Source organism: Nerophis lumbriciformis, linkage group LG14 (assembly GCF_033978685.3).
Source record: "Nerophis lumbriciformis linkage group LG14, RoL_Nlum_v2.1, whole genome shotgun sequence".
NCBI classification, from domain to species: domain Eukaryota; kingdom Metazoa; phylum Chordata; class Actinopteri; order Syngnathiformes; family Syngnathidae; genus Nerophis; species Nerophis lumbriciformis.
In genome coordinates, this window is record NC_084561.2 from 10,163,824 (window position 1) to 10,188,949 (window position 25,126).

The 25,126-nt window shown below is 40.6% G+C and overlaps 1 protein-coding gene and 1 long non-coding RNA gene across 3 annotated transcripts in view; one reads left to right on the forward strand and one right to left on the reverse strand.

Annotated features, from left to right (window-relative positions):
* adcyap1r1b (adenylate cyclase activating polypeptide 1b (pituitary) receptor type I) overlaps positions 1 to 19,335 on the forward strand; it is a 69,303-nt gene extending 49,968 nt beyond the window's left edge. Inside the window, exons 6-14 of the mRNA XM_061976077.2 lie at positions 971 to 1,068; positions 3,589 to 3,718; positions 9,649 to 9,802; positions 9,874 to 9,934; positions 10,012 to 10,081; positions 15,771 to 15,862; positions 15,936 to 16,065; positions 16,233 to 16,274; positions 18,855 to 19,335. Coding sequence (XP_061832061.1) covers positions 971 to 1,068; positions 3,589 to 3,718; positions 9,649 to 9,802; positions 9,874 to 9,934; positions 10,012 to 10,081; positions 15,771 to 15,862; positions 15,936 to 16,065; positions 16,233 to 16,274; positions 18,855 to 19,043 — 966 coding nt within the window. The 3' untranslated portion in view covers positions 19,044 to 19,335. The remainder of the gene's footprint in view (positions 1 to 970; positions 1,069 to 3,588; positions 3,719 to 9,648; positions 9,803 to 9,873; positions 9,935 to 10,011; positions 10,082 to 15,770; positions 15,863 to 15,935; positions 16,066 to 16,232; positions 16,275 to 18,854) is intronic.
* LOC133616606 (uncharacterized) overlaps positions 1 to 25,126 on the reverse strand; it is a 136,821-nt gene that overhangs the window by 103,903 nt on the left and 7,792 nt on the right. The gene's annotated exons all lie outside the window — the stretch shown is intronic.

Below are 25,126 nucleotides of genomic sequence, written 5' to 3' on the forward strand. Positions count from 1 at the left end.
CACCCCTGTTCTGCAGCAACTCCACTGGCTACCCATCAAACATCGTATCCACTTTAAAATAATTCTCCTCACTTTCAAAGCCATCCATAACCTCTCTCCGTCATATCTCTCTGACCTGATCCATGTCGCCACGCCCTCACTTTCCCTGAGATCTTCTTTATCCATTCATCTCACTGTCCCCTTATTTAAACTGTCCACCATGGGTGCCCGAGCTTTCAGCCGTCCACATCTTTGGAACTCTTTACCACCAGACCTTTGTAACTTAGACTCAATATCCCTCTTCAAATCAAGACTCAAAACACATCTATTCCTGACTGCTTATTCATTGTAATCATCTTCTCTATCTTTGCTGTTGTTTTTATCCAATTTGATTTTATTGTTTTGACTTTGTACGGTGTCCTTGAGTGCCCAGAAAGGCGCCTTATAAATACAATTTATTATTATTATTATTGTTGTTGCTGGGGAAGGGAGCAGTGATTCCTAACGTTACTTCACGGATCTCGTAGTTATCTCTCAAAATGGCTCAGAAATCTCCATGAGAATGATACTACTTTGCTCATATCTATTTATCCACAAACTTTGAAAGTCTTTTAGTGTCATGAATCATAAATATATGATATTAGTTTCACTATAGAGGCAACTTGTTAATATTTCTGTTTTGCTCAAAATGGTAACCATATCAGTTTTGAAGTAATCATGAACCAAGTCGATAAAAACTGAATTAGGTGAGTAAAATAATAATTTGACATGCCCCTATCTGGGGAAATGTGCTCCAGTTCTGTCGATGACATCACACCAAGAGGAGGCGGCATATCGCGTCTGGCAATGGAAATGGGGCGTTCCAAGTACCCATTACTCAAAAACTAATTGATATTACAAGTAATTACTGCCAGATTCATTTTCAGGAGCAGAAAATTCTCTTACTATTTCCACATTTGTCAACCAAGATGTTTTCCTGTGTTTTTACCAGGAAATGCACTTTCTGTCAGTGAAGGCTTTGTATACTGTTGGCTACAGCACGTCTTTGGTGTCCCTCACCACAGCCATGGTCATCCTGTGCAGGTTCAGGTGAGACTTTTGCACACAAATCTTGGACTGGCAAAGCAGATTCTATCAGTTATTGTCCGCCATGTATGTCGCGGACCCGACGTCTAGGTCCAGAGTATATAAAGTCCCCAAACACGAATGGACAAAGAAGTGAGGAGTGTCCTGACCAGATATCTAGATCCCTAGTTTGATTGATGTAAAATGTTCTTTATCACATTGTTTACGTGTCTAATAAAGATTTGATTAATTTATGATGGCTCAGGAGTGATTCACTACAATAGGGCCCCACAGCACACTGGATTCCAGTTAATTGAAATACCACAACACTGGGTATTGTTCAGATACGTTAAATTTAACCTCTTAAGGCCCAAGCTGTTTGTTTACATGCTTTTTTTTCTTTCTCTTTGCTATTTGGGCTTATTGGACCCTAATTAGAATAACAACTAAGAATCATCTTTTGATATGATGTACTTAGTCCATAAGTACACAAACGTGTACTTCATGTTTAGTGACATGCTAATTCTTATTTTTACACTTTTTTTTTTTTTTTCAAAATTCCATTGTATATTATACTCTTCTGACACCACCAGATGGCAGTATAAGTGTCCACATAAGCGGCCATAAGACCCCAATTCAGTAGTGTACACAATTTTGGAAATAAAAGCTAAAAAGGTGCTGTCCACGCATGTGGCCACTAAGCCTTTAGAGGTAATTTAAGAACTTGCACACAAAGCAACACTGGAGGTGACTATGACGTGTGCATTTTCCGCGCATGCGTATTAGGTCGCGTTATGCTGGCGGACGGAGAGGTGCGGGGGTCTTAAAGGGGAACATTATCACCAGACCTATGTAAGCGTCAATATATACCTTGATGTTGCAGAAAAAAGACCATATACCGGTATTTTTTTAACCGATTTCCGAACTCTAAATGGGTGAATTTTGGCGAATTAAAAGCCTTTCTAATATTCGCTCTCGGAGCGATGACGTCACAACGTGGCGTCACATCGGGAAGCAATCCGCCATTTTCTCAAACACCGAGTCAAATCAGCTCTGTTATTTTCCGTTTTTCGACTGTTTTCCGTACCTTGGAGACATCATGCCTCGTCGGTGTGTTGTCGGAGGGTGTAACAACATGAACAGGGACAGATTCAAGTTGCACCAGTGTCCCAAAGATGCAAAAGTGGCAAGAAATTGGGCATTTGTTCCGCACACTTTACCGACGAAAGCTATGCTACGACAGAGATGGCAAGAATGTGTGGATATCCTGCGACACTCAAAGCAGATGCATTTCCAACGATAAAGTCAAAGAAATCTGCCGCCAGACCCCCATTGAATCTGCCGGACTGTGTGAGCAATTCAGGGACAAAGGACCTCGGTAGCACGGCAAGCAATGGCGGCAGTTTGTTCCCGCAGACGAGCGAGTTAAACCCCCTGGATGTCTTGGCTCACACCGTCCCTTATGCCACCGAAGATGATCAAGAGAAGAATATCGACCCTAGCTTCCCTGGCCTGCTGACATCAACTCCAAAACTGGACAGATCAGCTTTCAGGAAAAGAGCGCGGATGAGGGTATGTCTACAGAATATATTAATTGATGAAAATTGGGCTGTCTGCACTCTCAAAGTGCATGTTGTTGCCAAATGTATTTCATATGCTGTAAACCTAGTTCATAGTTGTTAGTTTCCTTTAATGCCAAACAAACACATACCAAACGTTGGTTAGAAGGCGATCGCCGAATTTGTCCTCGCTTTCTCCTGTCGTGTCGTTTTCGTCGGTTTCGCTTGCGTACGGTTCAAACCGATACGGCTCAATAGCTTCAGTTTCTTCTTCAATTTCGTTTTCGCTACCTGCCTCCACACTACAACCATCCGTTTCAATACATGCATAATCTGTTGAATCGCTTAAGCCGCTGAAATCCGAGTCTGAATCCGAGCTAATGTCGCTATAGCTTGCTGTTCTTTCCGCCATGTTTGTTTGTATTCACTATGTGACGTCACAGGAAAATGGACGGGTGTTTATAACGATGGTTAAAATCAGGCACTTTGAAGCTTTTTTTAGGGATATTGCGTGATGGGTAAAATTTTGAAAAAAACTTCGAAAAATATAATAAGCCACTGGGAACTGATTTTTAATGGTTTTAACCATTCTGAAATTGTGATAATGTTCCCCTTTAAACGGTGGCATTGTTCTGTGTGGACAGGGATAAGATTAGGTGTGATTTACCCTGGATAACCTAGTCCGGCTTAGTGTAAACGGGTCCTCAAAGGGACAGCGCTCATTTGTGTGTTTCATGGACACATCACTACTCTGCGGTTGCTCGGGATTAAATTGTTATTTCCCTTAAATAGTGAATTTATAATCTTTATGACATTCAGTTTTTTTGTTATGTTCAAATAAAGCTACCATGAAGCTGATTCTGGTCTTTCTTAGGAGGTAAACTTGCAAAATCATTGGCGGTGATCAAATAATGACCTGTGTATTGTGCCTGCATGTCAGCGTTTGGACCATCGTCATTATGAGCCGTCCACTTTGTCCACACAGGAAGCTGCACTGTACAAGAAATTTCATCCACATGAACTTATTTGTGTCCTTCATCCTGAGAGCTATTTCCGTCTTCATCAAAGATGGCGTGTTGTACTCCGAGGACAGCGAGCACTGCTTCATACACACTGTGAGTAACACACACACACACACACACACACACACACACACACACACACACACACACACACACACACACACACACACACACACACACACACACACACACACATACTGGTTATCATTTGGAATGGGGACCAAGTTTTTGATCATCACTTGTGGGGACCACCCTTTCTACAGGTTGTGGATGCTTAAAAAAAATGAGGTCAAATGGCCACTGCCCAGTTAGTTCATTTACGTCTTTAAATCTCTGGATTGATGAAGTAATGTGCTGATCATTCTTACTGGGGACCCTGGGGAAAAATAGTTAATATGGTTCATGGGGACCACATTTAAATAATTTTGCATAATTCACACAAATTTGTACGTGACTACTAAGGACTATCGTGGGATCACACTCCTCAGCCTTCCCGGTAAGGTCTATTCAGGTGTACTGGAGAGGAGGCTACGCCGGATAGTCGAACCTCGGATTCAGGAGGAACAGTGTGGTTTTCGTCCTGGTCGTGGAACTGTGGACCAGCTCTATACTCTCGGCAGGGTCCTTGAGGGTGCATGGGAGTTTGCCCAACCAGTCTACATGTGCTTTGTGGACTTGGAGAAGGCATTCGACCGTGTCCCTCGGGAAGTCCTGTGGGGAGTGCTCAGAGAGTATGGGGTATCGGACTGTCTGATTGTGGCAGTCCGCTCCCTGTATGATCAGTGCCAGAGCTTGGTCCGCATTGCCGGTAGTAAGTCGGACACGTTTCCAGTGAGGGTTGGACTCCGCCAAGGCTGCCCTTTGTCACCGATTCTGTTCATAACTTTTATGGACAGGATTTCTAGGCGCAGTCAAGGCGTTGAGGGGATCTGGTTTGGTGGCTGCAGGATTAGGTCTCTGCTTTTTGCGGATGATGTGGTCCTGATGGCTTCATCTGGCCAGGATCTTCAGCTCTCACTGGATCGGTTCGCAGCTGAGTGTGCAGCGACTGGGATGAGAATCAGCACCTCCAAGTCCGAGTCCATGGTTCTCGCCCGGAAAAGGGTGGAGTGCCATCTCTGAGTTGGGGAGGAGATCTTGCCCCAAGTGGAGGAGTTCAAGTACCTCGGAGTCTTGTTCACGAGTGAGGGAAGAGTGGATCGTGAGATCGACAGGCGGATCGGTGCGGCGTCTTCAGTAATGCGGACGCTGTATCGATCCGTTGTGGTGAAGAAGGAGCTGAGCCGGAAGGCAAAGCTCTCAATTTACCGGTCGATCTACGTTCCCATCCTCACCTATGGTCATGAGCTTTGGGTTATGACCGAAAGGACAAGATCACGGGTACAAGCGGCCGAAATGAGTTTCCTCCGCCGGGTGGCGGGGCTCTCCCTTAGAGATAGGGTGAGAAGCTCTGCCATCCGGGAGGAGCTCAAAGTAAAGCCGCTGCTCCTCCACATCGAGAGGAGCCAGATGAGGTGGTTCGGGCATCTGGTCAGGATGCCACCCGAACGCCTCCCTAGGGAGGTGTTTAGGGCACGTCCGACCGGTAGGAGGCCGCGGGGAAGACCCAGGACACGTTGGGAAGACTATGTCTCCCGGCTGGCCTGGGAACGCCTCGGGGTCCCACAGGAAGAGCTGGACGAAGTGGCTGGGGAGAGGGAAGTCTGGGCTTCCCTGCTTAGGCTGCTGCCCCCGCGACCCGACCTCGGATAAGCGGAAGAAGATGGATGGATGGATGGATGGATGGATACTGAGGACCATTTAGAAGAAAAAAAAAGTTTAAATTAGATGTTAAACATGTTTACTTTTAGACATAATATAATATATCTGTATATATAATATACTGTACACATATTATTAGACTTAGACTTAGACTTCCTTTTTATTGTCATTCAAATTTGAACATTACAGTACAGATAAGAACAAAATTCCCTTGCATTAGCTCATGGTAGTGCAGGATAAAAAAGCAACAAGGTGCATATATAAATAAATAAATAGGTTACTGTACAGATAAATATATTGCACTTTTTCATATGCATCCACGTTTATGGATGTATGTTGTATTGTCTTTTTTATTGCAGCGAGTTAATCCATTTTGGGGGGAGTTGAGGGGATGATTATGATGCGTTCAAGAGTCTTACGGCCTGAGGGAAGAAGCTGTTACAGAACCTAGAGGTTCTGCTTCGGAGGCTGCGGAACCTCTTTCTAGAGTCCAGCAGTATTATGTATATATTCGTATATATTCGTATATATGTTATATTTTATATCGCTATATTTAGTCTATTGTCCTTTCCATCCTTACACTTTCCATCATTGTAACTGAGCTACTGTGTTGAACAATTTCCCTTGTGGATCATTAAAGTTTGTCTAAGTCTAAGTCTAAACATGTTTTATGGGCCAAAGCTTAAAGGGGAACATTATCACCAGACCTATGTAAGCGTCAATATATACCTTGATGTTGCAGAAAAAAAAACATATTTTTTTAACCGATTTCTGAACTCTAAATGGGTGAATTTTGGCAAATTAAACGCCTTTCTAATATTCGCTCTCGGAGCGATGACGTCACGTTGTGACGTGACATCGGGAAGCAATCCGCCATTTTCTCAAACACCGAGTCAAATCAGCTCTGTTATTTTCAGTTTTTTCGACTGTTTTCCGTACCTTGGAGACATCATGCCTCGTCGGTGTGTTGTCGGAGGGTGTAACAACACGAACAGGGACGGATTCAAGTTGCACCAGTGGCCCAAAGATGCGAAAGTGGCAAGAAATTGGACGTTTGTTCCGCACACTTTACCGACGAAAGCTATGCTACGACAGAGATGGCAAGAATGTGTGGATATCCTGCGACACTCAAAGCAGATGCATTTCCAACGATAAAGTCAAAGAAATCTGCCGCCAGACCCCCATTGAATCTGCCGGAGTGTGTGAGCAATTCAGGGACAAAGGACCTCGGTAGCACGGCAAGCAATAGCGGCAATTTGTTCCCGCAGACAAGCGAGCTAAACCCCCCTGGATGTCTTGGCTCACACCGTCCCGAAGATGATCAAGAGAAGAATATCGACCCTAGCTTCCCTGGCCTGCTGACATGAGGGTATATCTACAGAATATATTAATTGATGAAAATTGGGCTGTCTGCACTCTCAAAGTGCATGTTGTTGCCAAATGTATTTCATATGCTGTAAACCTAGTTCATAGTTGTTAGTTTCCTTTAATGCCAAACAAACACACACCAATCGTTGGTTAGAAGGCGATCGCCGAATTCGTCCTCGCTTTCTCCCGTGTCGCTGGCTGTAGTGTCGTTTTCGTCGGTTTCGCTTGCATACGGTTCAAACCGATATGGCTCAATAGCTTCAGTTTCTTCTTCAATTTCGTTTTCGCTACCTGCCTCCACACTACAACCATCCGTTTCAATACATGCGTAATCTGTTGAATCGCTTAAGCCGCTGAAATCCGAGTCTGAATCCGAGCTAATGTCGCTATAGCTTGCTGTTCTTTCCGCCATGTTTTTTTGTGTTGGCATCACTATGTGACGTCACAGGAAAATGGACTGGTGGTTAAAATCAGGCACTTTGAAGCTTTTTTTAGGGATATTGCGTGATGGGTAAAATTTTGAAAATAACTTCGAAAAATATAATAAGCCACTGGGAACTGATTTTTAATGGTTTTAACAATTCTGAAATTGTGATAATGTTCCCCTTTAAAAATCACTTAGGCATCTTCAGAATGGATCTGACTATCATTTAAAAAGGTTTTCCTTTAGGAGACCTGTTTTTTTGTCCCCTAAGTCTCGTCTTAAGACCCACTTTTATTCTTTGGCTTTTAACATTACGTGAGTTATGTGGTCTTCTGTCCTCTGTTGTCCTCTGTGTTTTTTATACATTTTGATTTCTATTTACTGTTTTAATTGGTTTTTCCCTTTAAAACCGTTCTTACTCATATCTATTTTTATATTGGTTTTATTTTTAATATTGTTTTTAATATTGTTGTGCAGCACATGGGAAACATTTTTGTTGTTTAAATGTGCCATGTGGAATGAAGCAACAGGGAGCTTGGACAAGATGGGAGAATGCGGTTGAGAGGAGAGTGACCTGGGCTGAGCTTTGGAAAGCCGAGCCGCAACGCATCAAATTTCTCATCCAGGCAGTGTATGATGTGCTCCCAAGCCCTTCAAACCTGCACACAAGGGGCATAGCAGAGACACTGTGCTCCAAGCGAGGAACCCTGGAACACATCCTCAGTTGCTGTACAAAGGCACTTGGAGATGGAAGGTACAGGTGGAGGCATGACCAAGTCCTGAAGACCATCGCTGAAGCCATTAGCACAGGACTGGCATGGGCAAAACTGTTCCACCCTTCCAAGAAAACCATCGCCTTTGTCAGAGCTGGGGACACGCCAACTCCTGCTAGAAGAACATCAGCAGGCATCCCGGCGTCTGCAAAAGACTGGCAGTTGTTGGTGGACCTTGAAAACCAGCTGAAGTTCCCCAGCTATATCGCAGTCACCACCCTGCGACCAGACATTGTCCTTGTGTCTGAGTCCACCAAACAAGCTGTGCTGCTGGAGCTGACAGTCCCGTGGGAAGATCGCCTGGAAGAAGCCTTCGAGAGAAAGCTCTCCAAGTATGCAGGACTGGTCAACGACTGCCAACAGGCTGCTTGGAGAGCAAGGTGTTTCCCTGTGGAGGTTGGATGCAGAGGATTTTCAGCCCGTTCCTTGATCAGAGCCTTCAACAGTTTGGGCATCGATGGAGAGAGAAAGAGAGCCGTCCGCAGTACCACTGAAGCGGCGGAAAGGGTCTCGAGAGAGGAGATCAAAGAGGAGATCCTTGGAGTCATGGTAGCTAGCGAGCCGTCTGGACACAAGCCGGGGGTATTTGATCACCCCCGGTTTGGTCGCTTGGAGGAGGGCGTATGACCAGTTGAGAGACCCGAAACGCCCGGTGAGTCCAAGAGGTCACTGAGGATGTGTCCAGACTACGCATCAGTAGATGTATGTACACAGCTATATAAATAAAGTGGATTGGATTGAGAGGACCCCTATAGGTGACTGTGTAAACAGAGTGATGTTTAAACAGAGTGATACCATATGTCCCGGCAAGAAATCTGCGTTCAAAGAACTCCGGCTTATTAGTGATTCCCAGAGCCCAAAAGAAGTCTGCAGGCTATAGAGCGTTTTCTATTCGGGCTCCAGTACTATGGAATGCCCTCCCGGTAACAATTAGAGATGCTACCTCAGTAGAAGCATTTAAGTCCCATCTTAAAACTCATTTGTATACTCTAGCCTTTAAATAGACCCCCCTTTTAGACCAGTTGATCTGCCGTTTCTTTTCTTTTCTCCTCTGCTCCCCTCTTCCTTGTGGAGGGTGGGGGGGCACAGGTCCGGTGGCCATGGATGAAGTCCTGGCTGTCCAGAGTCGGGACCCGGGGTGGACCGCTCGCCTGTGCATCGGCTGGGAACATCTCTGCGCTGCTGACCCGTCTCCGCTCGGGATGGTCTCCTGCTGGCCCCACTATGGACTGGACTCTTACTATTATGTTGGATCCACTATGGACTGGACTCTCACAATATTATGTCAAACCCACTCGACATTCATTGCATTCGGTCTCCCCTAGAGGGGTTGGGGGTTACCCACATATGCGGTCTTCTCCAAGGTTTCTCATAGTCATTCACATCGACGTCCCACTGGGGTGAGTTTTTCCTTGCCCTTATGTGGGCTTTATACCGAGGATGTCGTTGTGGCTTGTGCAGCCCTTTGAGACACTTGTGATTTAGGGCTATATAAATAAACATTGATTGATTGATTGATGTCCCCATTAAGTAAGCATTGCCAGAACACACACACACACACACACACACACACACACACACACACACACACACACACACACACACACACACACACACACACACACACACACACACACACACACACACACACACCAGTAGGCCATCTCCTCACATTTGTGTGTTTTGTCCCCTTTCAGCTGGAATGTCGAGCAGTGCTGGTGTTCTTCCATTACTGCGTCCTCTCGAACTACTTCTGGCTCTTCATCGAGGGTCTCTACCTCTTCACTTTACTGGTGGAGACGTTCTTTCCGGAAAAAAGATACTTTTACTGGTACATCACAGTCGGCTGGGGTGAGGCTTCTTGCACGATGCACTTCCCACCAGACACAAGAATATTTGGTCATATGTTCTTATCGTGCCAGGAGCACCCACCCTGTGTGTGACCGTCTGGGCTGTGCTGAGGTTTCATTTTGATGACATTGGGTAAGATTTTAGATTGTGTTATTCTTGTCTAGATGTAGCTTGTTTGAGTGTTGTCAGTAAAGATGCTGCTCTTTCAGCTGCTGGGACATGAATGACAATGCTGCCATCTGGTGGGTCATCAAGGGACCTGTGCTGGCCTCAATTATGGTACTTTCTTTAATTGTTTTATTCATTTGAACCCTGAACAGGCCATGACAGGGACACACTTTGATGTCCAAAAATACAACTTTGTGCTCAAAGTCATGCTTATCAAGTATCAAAGCACCAAAGTCTGGGCCCCCCATACACAAGACCCAGAGAGGACCATTCTAAACCCAACGTCCCATACACACAAACCTAGTATGTTTACATGAACTAAAACAATGAATTATTGTATGAATTAGTTTTGTTTGACAAGAAATGCAAATACCTTAATTTGTTTTTGGATTTTTTTTAAAGATGGGATTAATATACAGTCGTGGTCAAAAGTTTACATACACTTGAAAAGAACATAATGTCATGGCTGTCTTGAGTTTCCAATCATTTCTACAACTCTTATTTTTTTGTGATTGGAGCACATACCGTATTTTTCGGACTATAAGTCGCAGTTTTTTTCATAGTTTGGCCGGGCTCCAGTGCAACTTATATATGTTGTTTTCCTTTTTTATAATGCATTTTGGGCAGGTGCGACTTATACTCCGGTGCGACTTCCATCCATCCATCCATCCATCTTCTTCCGCTTATCCGAGGTCGGGTCGCGGGGGCAGCAGCCTAAGCAGGGAAGCCCAGACTTCCCTCTCCCCAGCCACTTCGTCCAGCTCTTCCTGTGGGACCCCGAGGCGTTCCCAGGCCAGCCGGGAGACATAGTCTTCCCAACGTGTCCTGGGTCTTCCCCGCGGCCTCCTACCGGTCGGACGTGCCCTAAACACCTCCCTAGGGAGGCGTTCGGGTGGCATCCTGACCAGATGCCCGAACCACCTCATCTGGCTCCTCTCGATGTGGAGGAGCAGCGGCTTTACTTTGAGCTCCTCCCGGATGGCAGAGCTTCTCACCCTATCTCTAAGGGAGAGCCCCGCCACCCGGCGGAGGAAACTCATTTCGGCCGCTTGTACCCGTGATCTTGTCCTTTCGGTCATAACCCAAAGCTCATGACCATAGGTGAGGATGGGAACGTAGATCGACCGGTAAATTGAGAGCTTTGCTTTCCGGCTCAGCTCCTTCTTCACCACAACGGATCGATACAGCGTCCGCATTACTGAAGACGCCGCACCGATCCGCCTGTCGATCTCACGATCCACTCTTCCCTCACTCGTGAACAAGACTCCGAGGTACTTGAACTCCTCCACTTGGGGCAAGATCTCCTCCCCAACCCGGAGATGGCACTCCACCCTTTTCCGGGTGAGAACCATGGACTCGGACTTGGAGGTGCTGATTCTCATCCCAGTCGCTTCACACTCGGCTGCGAACCGATCCAGTGAGAGCTGAAGATCCTGGCCAGATGAAGCCATCAGGACCACATCATCTGCAAAAAGCAGAGACCTAATCCTGCAGCCACCAAACCAGATCCCCTCAACGCCTTGACTGCGCCTAGAAATTCTGTCCATAAAAGTTATGAACAGAATCGGTGACAAAGGGCAGCCTTGGCGGAGTCCAACCCTCACTGGAAACGTGTCCGACTTACTACCGGCAATGCGGACCAAGCTCTGGCACTGATCATACAGGGAGCGGACTGCCACAATCAGACTGTCCGATACCCCATACTCTCTGAGCACTCCCCACAGGACTTCCTGAGGGACACGGTCGAATGCCTTCTCCAAGTCCACAAAACACATGTAGACTGGTTGAGCAAACTCCCATGCACCCTCAAGGACCCTGCCGAGAGTATAGAGCTGGTCCACAGTTCCACGACCAGGACGAAAACCACACTGTTCCTCCTGAATCCGAGGTTCGACTATCCGGCGTAGCCTCCTCTCCAGTACACCTGAATAGACCTTACCGGGAAGGCTGAGGAGTGTGATCCCACGATAGTTAGAACACACCCTCCGGTTCCCCTTCTTAGAGAGAGGAACCACCACCCCGGTCTGCCAATCCAGTGTGACTTATACTCCGAAAAATACGGTACTTGTTGGTCACAAAAAACATTCATGAAGTTTGGTTCTTTTATGAATTTATTATGGGTCTACTGAAAATGTGAGCAAATCTGCTGGGTCAAAAGTATACATACAGCAATGTTAATACTTGGTTATATGTCCCTTGGCAAATTTCACTGCAATAAGGCGCTTTTGGTAGCCATCCACAAGCTTCTGGTTGAATTTTTGACCACTCCTCTTGACAAATTCGCATTTTTGTTTCATCTGACCACAGAACTTTCCTCCAGAAGGTCTTATCTTTGTCCATGTGATGTCAGATGAAACAAAAATGGAGCTGTTTGGCCACAATACCCAGCAATATGTTTGGAGGAGAAAAGGTGAGGCCTTTAATCCCAGGAACACTATCCCTACCGTCAAGCATGGTGGTGGTAGTATTATGCTCTGGGCCTGTTTTGCTGCCCGTGGAACTGGTACTTTACAGAGAGTAAATGGGACAATGAAAAAGGAGGATTACCTCCAAATTCTTCAGGACAACTTAAAATCATCAGCCCGGAGGTTGGGTCTTGGGCGCAGTTGGGTGTTCCAACAGGACAATGACCCCAAACACACGTCAAAAGTGGTAAAGGAATGGCTAAATCAGGCTAGAATTAAGGTTTTAGAATGGCCTTCCCAAAGTCCTGACTTAACGTGTGGACAATGCTGAAGAAACAAGTCCATGTCAGAAAACCAACAAATTTAGCTGAACTGCACCAATTTTGTCAAGAGGAGTGGTCAAAAATTCAAGCAGAAGCTTGTGGATGGCTACCAAAAGTGCCTTATTGCAGTGAAACTTGCCAAGGGACATGTAAGCAAATATTAACATTGCTGTATGTATACTTTTGACCCAGCACATTTGCTCACATTTTCAGTAGACCCATAATAAATTCATAAAAGAAGCAAACTTCATGAATTTTTTTTATGATCAACAAGTATGTGCTCCAATCACTCTATCACAAAAAAATAAGAGTTGTAGAAATTATTGAAAATTCAAGACAGCCATGACATTATGTTCTTTACAAGTGTATGCAAACTTTTTGACCACGACTGTATCTAGATCAAGGCTATTCAACTCCACATTGAAGAGGGCTCGGAGGCCGGGCATCGAAATGTGGATGTTTCATTAGAAAGTGCCTTCGCAGGTTATATTTCTTTGAGACTCAGTTTACTTAATTGCAAAGTAAACACATCGGCTTTCACAATGCACTATCAATACAATCATTATTCTGAGGATTGATGTTCCTTCTTTTGAATTGTTTTCCTTCCTCAGTTTTATTTCTTTACACTTTTCCCCTTCATTTAGAATTGTAAGACTGAACATATAAACATACAATAAACATACAAGTATTGTGTTAATAGGTTAGGTTTAGTGTTAATATATTCACAAAATAAACAACAAATGTTTACAACATATAGAAATTACACAACATTCACACACTAAACATTGTACGTAACTTATCACTATTAGCGTTGTTGCCCTCTACTGGTCAAATTTAGCACTGCAACAACGCGAACATGAATACAAAAGAAATCACTAAGTCAGCAATAAAAAATAAATATCTTTATGCACAATATGTTTTTACAAAGATGTGATCAAGTTACACGCTGGTATTTCTACCTTTGTTGCTGCTTGTCTGGATCAACGTGTCCGTCGCTAAAAAAGGTCCGACAGGAAACAATGACTCGAGCACTTGGTCGGAGTAGAACTTTCATACTTTGTTTGTCCAGTCGTCGTTAAAAGTCTCATTTTTGCAATATATTTTTTCCCCCCAGTGTTGATTAACGTGGACCCCGACTTAAACAAGTTGAAAAACTTATTGGGGTGTTACCATTTAGTGGTCAATTGTATGGAATATGTACTGTACTGTGCAATCTACTAATAAACGATTCAATCAATCAATCAATCGTCTTCTACCACTCACTCCACCGCTGCTTCACTGTGACACATATGCCTCGCTGTTGCCCCCTACGGGGCGGCGAGAGTACTGCATACATGATCACCCCTCGTAATGGTTTCATCAAACCTATTTGGGTGAAGTTCGGCGGGCCAAATGAAAAACTTTGGCGGGCCGGATGTGTCAGCTGAATAGATCTGTTCTAGATAAACCCCTTGAATATTTTAAATTTGTTGGAAAAAACAAAACAACATTTTTAATGCAAAACTGTGAACAAATTCAATATAAAATGTCTAGCATACGAATCGGGGGTGTATATTGCAGCCCGGAAGAGTTAGGGCTGCATGGGATTCTGGGTATTTGTTTTGTTGTGTTTATGTTGCGTTACGGTGCGGATGTTCTCCCGAAATGTGTTTGTCATTCTTGTTTGGTGTGGATTCACAGTGTGGCGCATATTTGTAACAGTGTTAAAGTTATTTATACGGGCATTGTCAGTGTAACCTGTATCGCTGTTGGCCAAGTATGCATTGCATTTACGTGTGTGAGCGTGCTGAAGTCGCACATATTTTGTGATCGGGCCGGCACGTTGTTGGAATGGATGTAAAGCAGACGTGACGACAGCTCGTGGAGGACAATACACGCAGTACTTTTAAGGCACGCCCCCAAGACTGTGGTCCGGGTGGACGAGATATAATGACTGATGAACAACTTCGTTCGATAATGAGGGTTGCCTCAGCTCAAAGCCTGAGCCCTGACATTAATGAACTAGCATCCAAGAAAAGATGGCAGGTATCTGGCTTGGGCACATCAGATTAGATCAGTGTGTTGCAAACTGAGCAGTTTAAAGTCCTGAATGGTTGTTTTATTCATTCTTATTTTATTTTCTAATTTATTAGCCTGTGGAAAAAGTTAATGTTGAGATTTACCTCAGAAGGCTGCAAATAGAAAAGAGGCATTACATTTTTATTTAAATTGTATTTGATATGCCATTGATATTATTATTATTGTTATTTGAAACTGGATTTTGCATGTCACTATAAAGTTATATAAGCCTTGCTTGTCCAATATTCAATGCAAAACTTGTTACCTATTAAAAGGTTAATTTGTTCAACCTTGGCCCGCGGCTTTGTTCAGTTTAAAATTTTGGCCCACTCTGTATTTGAGTTTGACACCCCTGCTTTAGAGTGTAAAGGAGAGATTAGCTGATACACACATGTTTATATCATCAGTGGATAATACGAATCATGGTAATAAATCATTATTATTATTATGAAATATATCATTATTATTATGATTACCTAATTGGTTCTTGAATAGGGTTAATAAATCGAAAAGTTCGTATAGTGAAGCAACTTTCTCCATGAGAAGCAATGAATGAATAATGGGTCCCAGCCCTGACAAAATTCCATATTTTAGTGAATGTTGGTACATTTTGAACACAATATAAAGTGCTATGCACTACTGTCAATCAGACAAAACTAAAACAGACAAAATGAGTTAACTGTCTTTTTATAAACAAGCTAAAACAACAACGACGACAAGCTCAACTCTGCTGTATGCGCTGCTCTGCCAAACACGCGCACACAAACAAAAGTCCCTTTGGTGCCCTCACAAACAATCAGAAATCACAAAAATTCTTACCTTTAACAACCGTATCGCTACAATAATAAACATTTAAAAAAAGTAAAATCCACTTAAAGTACATTTAACATTAGTGCTGCACCCCGTTAGGACATATAGTTTGTGTAATTTACAACAAAATGTGTCCATTCTGCTCGCAGCCACTATAAGTAATATGGATGGGTTAGATAATTTTTTTTCTCTTTTCACGTACAGATCAATTTTGTCCTCTTCGTTGGCATCATCGTCATCCTCGTTCAGAAACTGCAGTCTCCAGATATCGGAGGAAATGAGTCCAGTATTTACTTGTAAGTCACTGAGAAAATATTCCATGATAGCCTCTATGGTGTAGCAACGCTTGTTGTTGTTGTTTTTTGGCAGGCGGTTGGCGCGTTCTACTCTGCTGCTGATTCCTCTCTTCGGGATCCACTACACTGTCTTTGTCTTCTTACCCGAGAACGTCAGCAAGCAAGAGAGGCTGGTGTTTGAGTTGGGCCTGGGATCCTTCCAGGTACGCCATTCTCACCTTTGGGCTATTTTTTAGAATGAACCTAACGTCGCTCAGTGATAAACTACATCAATAATGGATCTTTTTGTGTTTTTTAAAGTACATGTCGACGTCGCTATCGGACTAAATAGGCATCGCTTCACATTGAACTATCTTGAGTTTTCTTTCAGGGCTTCGTGGTTGCTGTCCTCTACTGCTTTCTGAACGGAGAGGTAAAACTCATCTTCATCAACACTATACTTAGTTTTTTATGTTCTTGCTTTTTCTTATGGTGGTAAAGCTGATCAATATTCCTCATCAGTTATTCATAAACAATCTACCATTAAATACACAGTATATGCTATAAAAAATCACGTTATAGTGGCGTCCTCAGCATATCTTCACTGCATAAATATTGCTATACTACAGTAAATCCCTTCAGGATTTTGCAGCCTTTTGTTGTTTTTATTTTGAACTAAAATCCCTGAAATCGCAGCATCTTTTTAAGAAAATTGAGGCCTGTTTTTTTCAATAACATTGAATCAAACTTGTAATTTTTTTGAATGTGTTATCATTAATCCTTGTAACCTCAAAGAGTGCAGGATTTCAACAAAAATTGGAAAACTAATACTGCATTGATGTTTTACTCGTTTTATACCACACAGGCTTATAGTAGACACTTGATGGCAGTATAAGCACACACTAAGAAGACCTCCTTGTCAAATGACTGTAGTGTTTTAATTCATGAGCACTAATAATAGCAATGACAGAAAGAAACACCACCAAAGGCTTCCTTCCTATCCTATCCTTTGTTAGCGCACATAATTTCCAAGGTTTTCGCGGGCCACATACAATGAGGTGGCGGGCCAGATCTGGCCCCCGGGCCTTGAGTTTGATACTTGTGCTCTAGAGACTTAAGCATTGAAAGTAAAAAACAAAAAATGCAAACACTTTAATGAGTGAGGCCCTTTGGGATCCCCCAATATGTTTAGTGGAACTTTTTTATTTTCTAAAAACTGTCCATCTATCCATCCATTTTCTACCGCTTATCCCTTTGGGGGTTGCGGGGGGTGCTGGAGCCTATCTCAGCTTCATTCGGGCGGAAGTCGGGGTACACCCTGGACAAGTCTCTAAAAACGGTCATTTTTCAAAATGAATTAAAATCCATGAAATATTAACATACTTAAGAGTCCAATTACTTCATACCACTTTAAACTTTTTTTTTTGGGTGGGGGGGAAATATTGCATATTTTGTGTTTTTGCCATAAAAAAACAATGTTTTGACAAGAAGGGCATAGAAAAAACAAAACAAGAAACTTTATATCGACAGCTAGACCTGAAGTTGATCTAGAGATTAAAGCGTTTAAAGGAAAAGGAAGAAAAATAAAAAATAATACAAATTAAAAAAATTATATATATATATATATATATATATATAAATAAATAAATATATATATATATGTATATATAATATATAAAAACATATATATACATATATATATATATATATATATATGTGTATATATATGTATATATATATATATATATATATATATATATATATATATATATATATATATATATATATATATGTATATATATATATATAAATATATATAAATATATCTATCTATCTATCGTACATATATACATATATATATATATATATATATATATATATATATATATATATATATATATATATATATATATATATATATGTATATATATGTACGATAGATATATATATATATTTATACATAGATACATAATATATATATATATATATATATATATATATATATATATATATAAAGGGTGTAAGGGTACACAAAAATGTTGGTTTGGTACGCACCTCGGTTTAGAGGTCACGGTTCGGTTAATTTTCGGTACAGTAAGAAAACAACAAAATATACATTTTTTGGTTATTTATTTACCAAATTTGTAAACAATGGCTTTCTCCTTTTAACATTGGGAACACTATAATAATTCTGCCCCAAAAATAGAAATAGCTCTGTGTGTGATGGATGTGAGCCACCACTAGGCTGATCAGTGCAACAGCAGGCAGTCATGAATGCTAAGCATAATACTAACATACATATACACACAGGGTCCATTGCCAGGGTTAATGTGGTCAACATACATCAAATAAAAACTAAATAAGATAAGGCTCAGAATGGTTTCTTAACAAAACCTTTCTACATATAAAGTGCTTTTTTTGATTGATTGATTGAGACTTTTATTAGTAGATTGCACAGTACAGTACATATTCCGTACAATTGACCACTAAATGGTAACACCCCAATAAGTTTTTCAACTTGTTTAAGTCGGGGTCCACGTTAATCAACATTAAACTGCTTCAAGTTGTTGCTCGGATTAAATAAAATTACCAAATTTTTCTTCTACATATAAAAAGTTACCTCTGCGCACTTCATGCCATGTCCAAGTAAGTTTTGTTTATTAATGCCACAGTTAGTGTTTTTGTTTCATTGTTCATAGTTTCTGCCTTTGTGCAAGTTTTGCGTTTATAGCCAAGTTTTGTACCTCCACTGTGAGCGCCTTTTGTTTGTTTCTTTTTTTTTTGAGTGTTAAAATTAAATATGTCTTCACCTTCACGCCATGTCTGGTCCAAATGTTCATTTGCACCACGGGAGAACAAACCACGCCATAGTCCAAGTCTTGACAAGGGGAGCCCTAAAGATTAAAACAAATCTATATATTGTATTGATTTTGAAAAGGAAAACTTTGACAGCCCTGATCTAAAGCTTCTATAAAATGCATTGATAATGACCATGCGAGGTATATCCCTCAAGGTGCAGTCGGAGATGAAGAGGAAATGGCGCAGCTGGACGGTGAACAGGTACTTTGCTGTGGACCTGAAGCACCGGCACCCTTCGCTCGCGAGCAGTGGCGTGAACGGGGGGACACAGTTGTCCATCCTGAGCAAGAGCAGCTCCCAGATCCGCATGTCCAGCCTGCAGGCCGAGACACCGGCATGCTGAGGACGGGAACCACGGCGACACAACCGTTGTTTCTCCTTGGATCCCACGTCCACAAAGCGACCACACACACCTTTCTTGCTCAATCCCGAATCCAAACCTGACGTGAGCAAACCGTAATGGAAAGCAGACTCACACCCAAAGACCCGAGCGGCGTCTCCAACTTGCGTCAAACATCCATTGCGTCCAGCATCCATAATTGGTCAATAAGCACGATTGGCACATTCTTCATTGATCGAGGAGCCCAATTTGGAGCCTTTGCAGTACTGTACTGACATAACCACCTGATTATGTTGGCTGACAAATAGCTCAGTCTAATTATTATAATATACAGTATGTATAATTATAATACACACAGTATGTCCAATATTGACCATGACCATGCATCTACTACACTATTGTCATGTCTGTGTAATCATGTTTTGTTTTAGTCATGTTTTGTTTAGTTATTGGACTCTTTAGTTTCTGGCTTTTCACTCCCTTGTCTTGTTTCCATGATTACCCATTAGTTTCACCTGTTCCACGTTTGGACTCATTGTGCACTCTTGTTTGTCACCATAGCAACCCATTAGTTTTCAGCTGTCACGTCACACACCTGTTTCACGTTTTGAGTCACGCACCTGTTTTCGTTAATCATGTCTGTAGTATTTAAGTTCATTGTTTTCAGTTTGTCTGTCTGGTGACATCCCACATTTATGCTGTGCACATTTCTGACACTTTTTTCATGTCCATCGTTCACGCTGCTCCTTTTGTCCATGCCAAGTAAGTTTTGTTTATTAATGCCACAGTTAGTGTTTTTTTGTTGTTCATAGTTTCTGCCTTTGTGCAAGTATTTGTTTTCATAGCCAAGTTGTTTCTCCGCCAATGTGCGCGCTTTTCGTTTGTATTTTTTTTGATAAAGTTTAAATAAATATGTTCTCACATTCCCGTCTCGCCCGAGCCAACTTTCCGTTGCCTTCTAGAAAAACTAAACCCCAGAACCAAGTCACGACAGTAAAAAAAAATACAAACGAAAAGCGCGCACAGTGGCGGAGAAACAACTTGGCTATGAAAACAAATACTTGCACAAAGGCAGAAACTATGAACAACAAAAAAACACTAACTGTGGCATTAATAAACAAAACTTACTTGGCATGGACAAAAGGAGCAGCGTGAACGATGGACATGAAAAAAGTGTCAGAAATGTGCAGAGCATAAATGTGGGATGTCACCAGACAGACAAACTGAAAACAATGAACTTAAATACTACAGACATGATTAACGAAAACAGGTGCGTGACTCAAAACGTGAAACAGGTGCGTGACGTGACAGGTGAAAACTAATGGGTTGCTATGGTGACAAACAAGAGTGCACAATGAGTCCAAACGTGGAACAGGTGAAACTAATGGGTAATCATGGAAACAAGACAAGGAAGTGAAAAGCCAGAAAATAAAGAGTCCAATAACTAAACTAAACATGACTAAAACAAAACATGATTACACAGACATGACAACTATGATGTTTGATGCCACAATAATACACACATATGAATACTACATTATTTTTACGGTACCTTTATTTTTACAGAGACACAATGTGAAAAGATAAATAAATGAAGATTGTAAATTGTTTATATTTAAGGGAAATAAGTATTTGAACCCCTGTAAAGCAGCAAGCATTGTGACCCCACACACACACGAGTCCTGTACCTTTAAGAAAGAAAGTATCTCAATATGGTATGTGTATAAAAATACACGTGCCACACAAACACTATCTTTATTCAAATATTCACATCACCATGGGAAAGACCAAAGATCTGACCCCAGAGACAAGGTCATAGACCCGCACAAGACTGGAACGGAAGACAAGTTTGACAATCAACACCTGAACGAGTCACACAAATAGAGTGTAATGTGGTAACATGACAGCAAAAATGGATGCAAGAAACCACAAGTACTCTATTACAACTACATAAGTACTCTATTACGAGTACTAAAACTACAAAAAACACAAGTATACTACTATAACAACAAGACACTACAAATATGCAACTACAAGTACTGCAAAAAAATACAAATACACAACTTCAACTATAGAAAACTACAAGTATGCAAATAAAAGTACTACAACTACAAGAAAATACAAACATACAAATACAACCATAAGAAACTACAAATAAATTAATACAAGTACAAGAAACAACAAGAACACTACTCCAAGTACATCAACTACAAATACACTACAAGTACTAAAACTACAAGAAACTACAGGTGTACAAATATTACAAATATAAGAAGCTACACATACACCACTACAACTATAAGAAACAAGTACATTACTACAAGTACAACAACTACAAAAACTACAAACTGCACATCTAAAAAAACTACAAATACACTACTACAACTACAAGAAACCACAGGCATAAGAGTACTTCGACTACAATTAACTACAAATACACAACTAAAATTACAAGAAACAAGTACACAACTACAAGTACTTCAACTTAAAGAAACTACAAATACACTACTACAACAACAAGAAACAACAAGATAACTATGGCAAGTATTCCAACTACAATAAACTACTACAAGTACGACAACTACACGAAACTATGAACACACTACTAGAGGTATACAAGTATTCCAACTATAAGAAAATATGAATACACAACTATACGAAACAACAAGTGCATTACTACAAGTACAACTACAATAAACTACAAATAACCTATTACAAGTACAACTACAAAAACAACAGACATACAAGTACTGCAACTATAATAAACTACAAATTCACTAGTACAACTACAAGAAACTACAGGCATACAATAACGTTGACTACAAATACACAACTACAACAACAAGAAACAACAAGTACACTACTACAAGTACTTCAACTACAAATACACTACTACAGGTACTACAACTACAAGAAACTACACTACAAACGACACTACTATAAGTACTACTAATACAACACACAAGAAGTACACTACTACAAGATCTACAAGTAGAAGAAACATGTTCTCTGTCCCTGCCGATAAGTTTTTCGACAGAAAGTACTAAATAATATTTTGAAAAATAATAAGAAAAAAAAAAAAAAAAAAAAAAAATATATATATACATATATATATATATTTTTTTTTTATACATATATATGTGTGTGTGTATATATATATTTTATTTTTTTTATATATATGTATGTATATATATATATATATGTATATATATATATACATATATATATATATATATATATATATATATATATATATATATATATATATATATATATATATGCGTGTGTATATATATATTTTTTATACATATATATGTGTGTGTGTATATATATATATATATTTTTAATATATATACACATATATATGTATATATATATATATATATATATATATATATATATATATATATATATATATATATATATATATATATATAGTCAAGGTTACTGTGGTATATCCGTTATATAGTGCTCAATACCGGGGTAGAGCGTTAGCCTCTGTGTTTTTTTCCTGACCTATTTCATCCCTACAAGCCTGTTTCGCAGGTTTCCCTGCTCTTCAGGGGATTTTTTTTTAATCCCCTGAAGAGCAGGGAAAAACATGTGGAACAGGCTTGTAGGGATGAAATAGCCTGTGTGTTTTTTCCTGACCTAACACACACACACACACACACACACACACACACACACACACACACACACACACACACACACACACACACACACACACACACACACACACACACACACACACACACACACACACACACAGTATTTCAAGCTTTGTTAATATCCTCTTTCTCTGTAAAAACAAAGCTACCATAAGAATATGAAGTGTAAAACTTTAATAGTAGTACTAGCTGTATATCAGAAAGGGTGAAGTGCATTGTGGGACGTTTTTTTTTAGAAGCGAGGATGTCAGGCAGGCAGCCTGCTTGAAACTTTTGAATATGAAATCACTTTCTTTTGCAGTATTTGCAGTACAAGTATTTTGTTTTCCGTCTTCACGGTGACGGTATGTTCAGTGGGTGTGTGTCCCTTTAAGAAAATGTACAGTAAATGTGGTGTTGGCTCAGGTGCAGAGGTGTGACTTCTGTGACTGTATCCAAGCTAAATTGTAACAACTACAAACATCTGATGTATACCGAGAAACAAAGGCGTGGATCAAGAAAAAGTACTTAAAGATGCTGGAGTGGCTAAACTTCAAAAAAACTTTTTGATGCAAAGCGACAGCCTCAAAACCAGCAACGAAGGAGGGGACGTCTGGGCTACACGGACTACTAACATGGCAGCAAGAAGAAGGAGAAAGAACTCTGAAGTACAAACTGTCAAAAGTGAAAGTACACACTTGCTATAAAATACCAAAAAAGTCCGCCGGAGTTTGACGCCAGTAAGTTTTCCTGCTTCTAGTCAACTTGAAAAGCATGAAAGTGCTCCAGTTCAAGCAGTAGTAAACAGAACATCATGCAGTTTTACTCACACTGTCATGTACTGTACTGCATGTCATTTATTTTTGTGGTAATTCAGTGGTAAAGTTGCTGTGGTGAACTTCCTGACTCATCATTTTGTTCTCACTATTTACTATACTGATTCATTGATACGAGTAGGGATGGACTTTATAAATTGTGGCCACTAGATGTCGCCAAAAAACAAGCATGATACAGCAATACATTTATTTGGTCTGTTTAGTGTTTATTCTCAGCAACATTAAATATGTTTGCGGTCTGCTCTCTGTGGTGCAGTACACGGTTCAACCAGCAGGTGGCAGTAGCAAACCATACAACTTATGTACACTTCAGTGAAAAAAATAAACACTCGTTCCACACAGCTACGCGATTTACCTTTTAGATAGTCTACTATGTCAAAACCTGTAACTAGTTAATTAGTAAGTAAATATGTCAGTGTGTAAGTAGGTAAATAGGTAAGTAAATAAGAAAGTAAGTTGGTAGACAAATAGGTAAGTAAGTAACTAAGTAAGTAAGTAAGTAAGTAAATAAGTAAGTGTGGAGGGGGGCGTGGCCTGCGGGCCTGCCGCGGAACGGGGTGTGCAAGGACCGGCCTCGAAGACAGCGACAGGTGAGTAGATGGCCCAGCTGGGCCTTGTTACCTAATCACCTGTCGCCTTTATTAGCAGCAGCCGGAACGAGACAGGGGAGTTGGAGTAGGAGCCAGAGAGAGAGAGAGAGAGAGACACAGACTCCGAAAATACATTTTGATGGAAAGCAAAAGCCTTGCATTATTTATGCAAATAAAACCCGGGCTCTCGTGGCTGTGTGTGGTGGTCCGAGGAACCCACTAGAGGGCAACCTCTACAGTAAGTAAGTAAGTAAATAGGTAATTAAATAGGTACGTAATTAGGTAAGTAAGTACGTAAGTCAGTAAGTAAGTAAGTAAGTAAACAGGTCATCAAATAGGTATGTAAATAGGTAAGTAAGTATGTAAGTAAGTAAGTAAGTAAGTAAGCAAGTAAGTAAGTAAGTAAGTAAGTAAGTAAGTAAACAGGGAAGTAAATAGATAAGTGAGTAAGTACATAAGTAAATTAATATGTTTGTAAGTAAGTCAGTAAATAGGTAAGTAAATAGGTAAGTAATAAGTAAGTAAGTGAGTGAGTACTGTAAGGACGTAAATAAGTATGTACATAAGTAAGTAAGTATGTAAGTAAGTAAATAAGTAAGTAGGTAAGTAAGTAAGTAAGTAAGTACATAAGTGAGTAAATATGTAATTAAATAGGTAAGTATGTAAATATGTAAGTAAGTAAATAAGTAAGTATGTAAGTAAGTAAATAAGTAGGTACATAAGTAAGTATGTCAAAGAGTAAGTAAGTAAGTAGGTAAGTAAGTATGTAAGTAAGTAAGAAAGTAAGTAAGTTAGTAAGTCAGTAAGTAAGTAAGTAAATAAGTAAGTAGGTAAGTAAGTATGTAATAAGTAAGTAAATAAGTAAGTACATAAGTAAGTATGTCAATAAGTAAATAAGTCAGTAAGTAAGTTAGAAAGTAAGCAAGTCAGTAAATAAGTATGTAAGTAAGTAAGAAAGTAAGTCAGTAAAAAAGTAAGTAAGTAAATAAGTAAGTAGGTAAGTAAGTAAG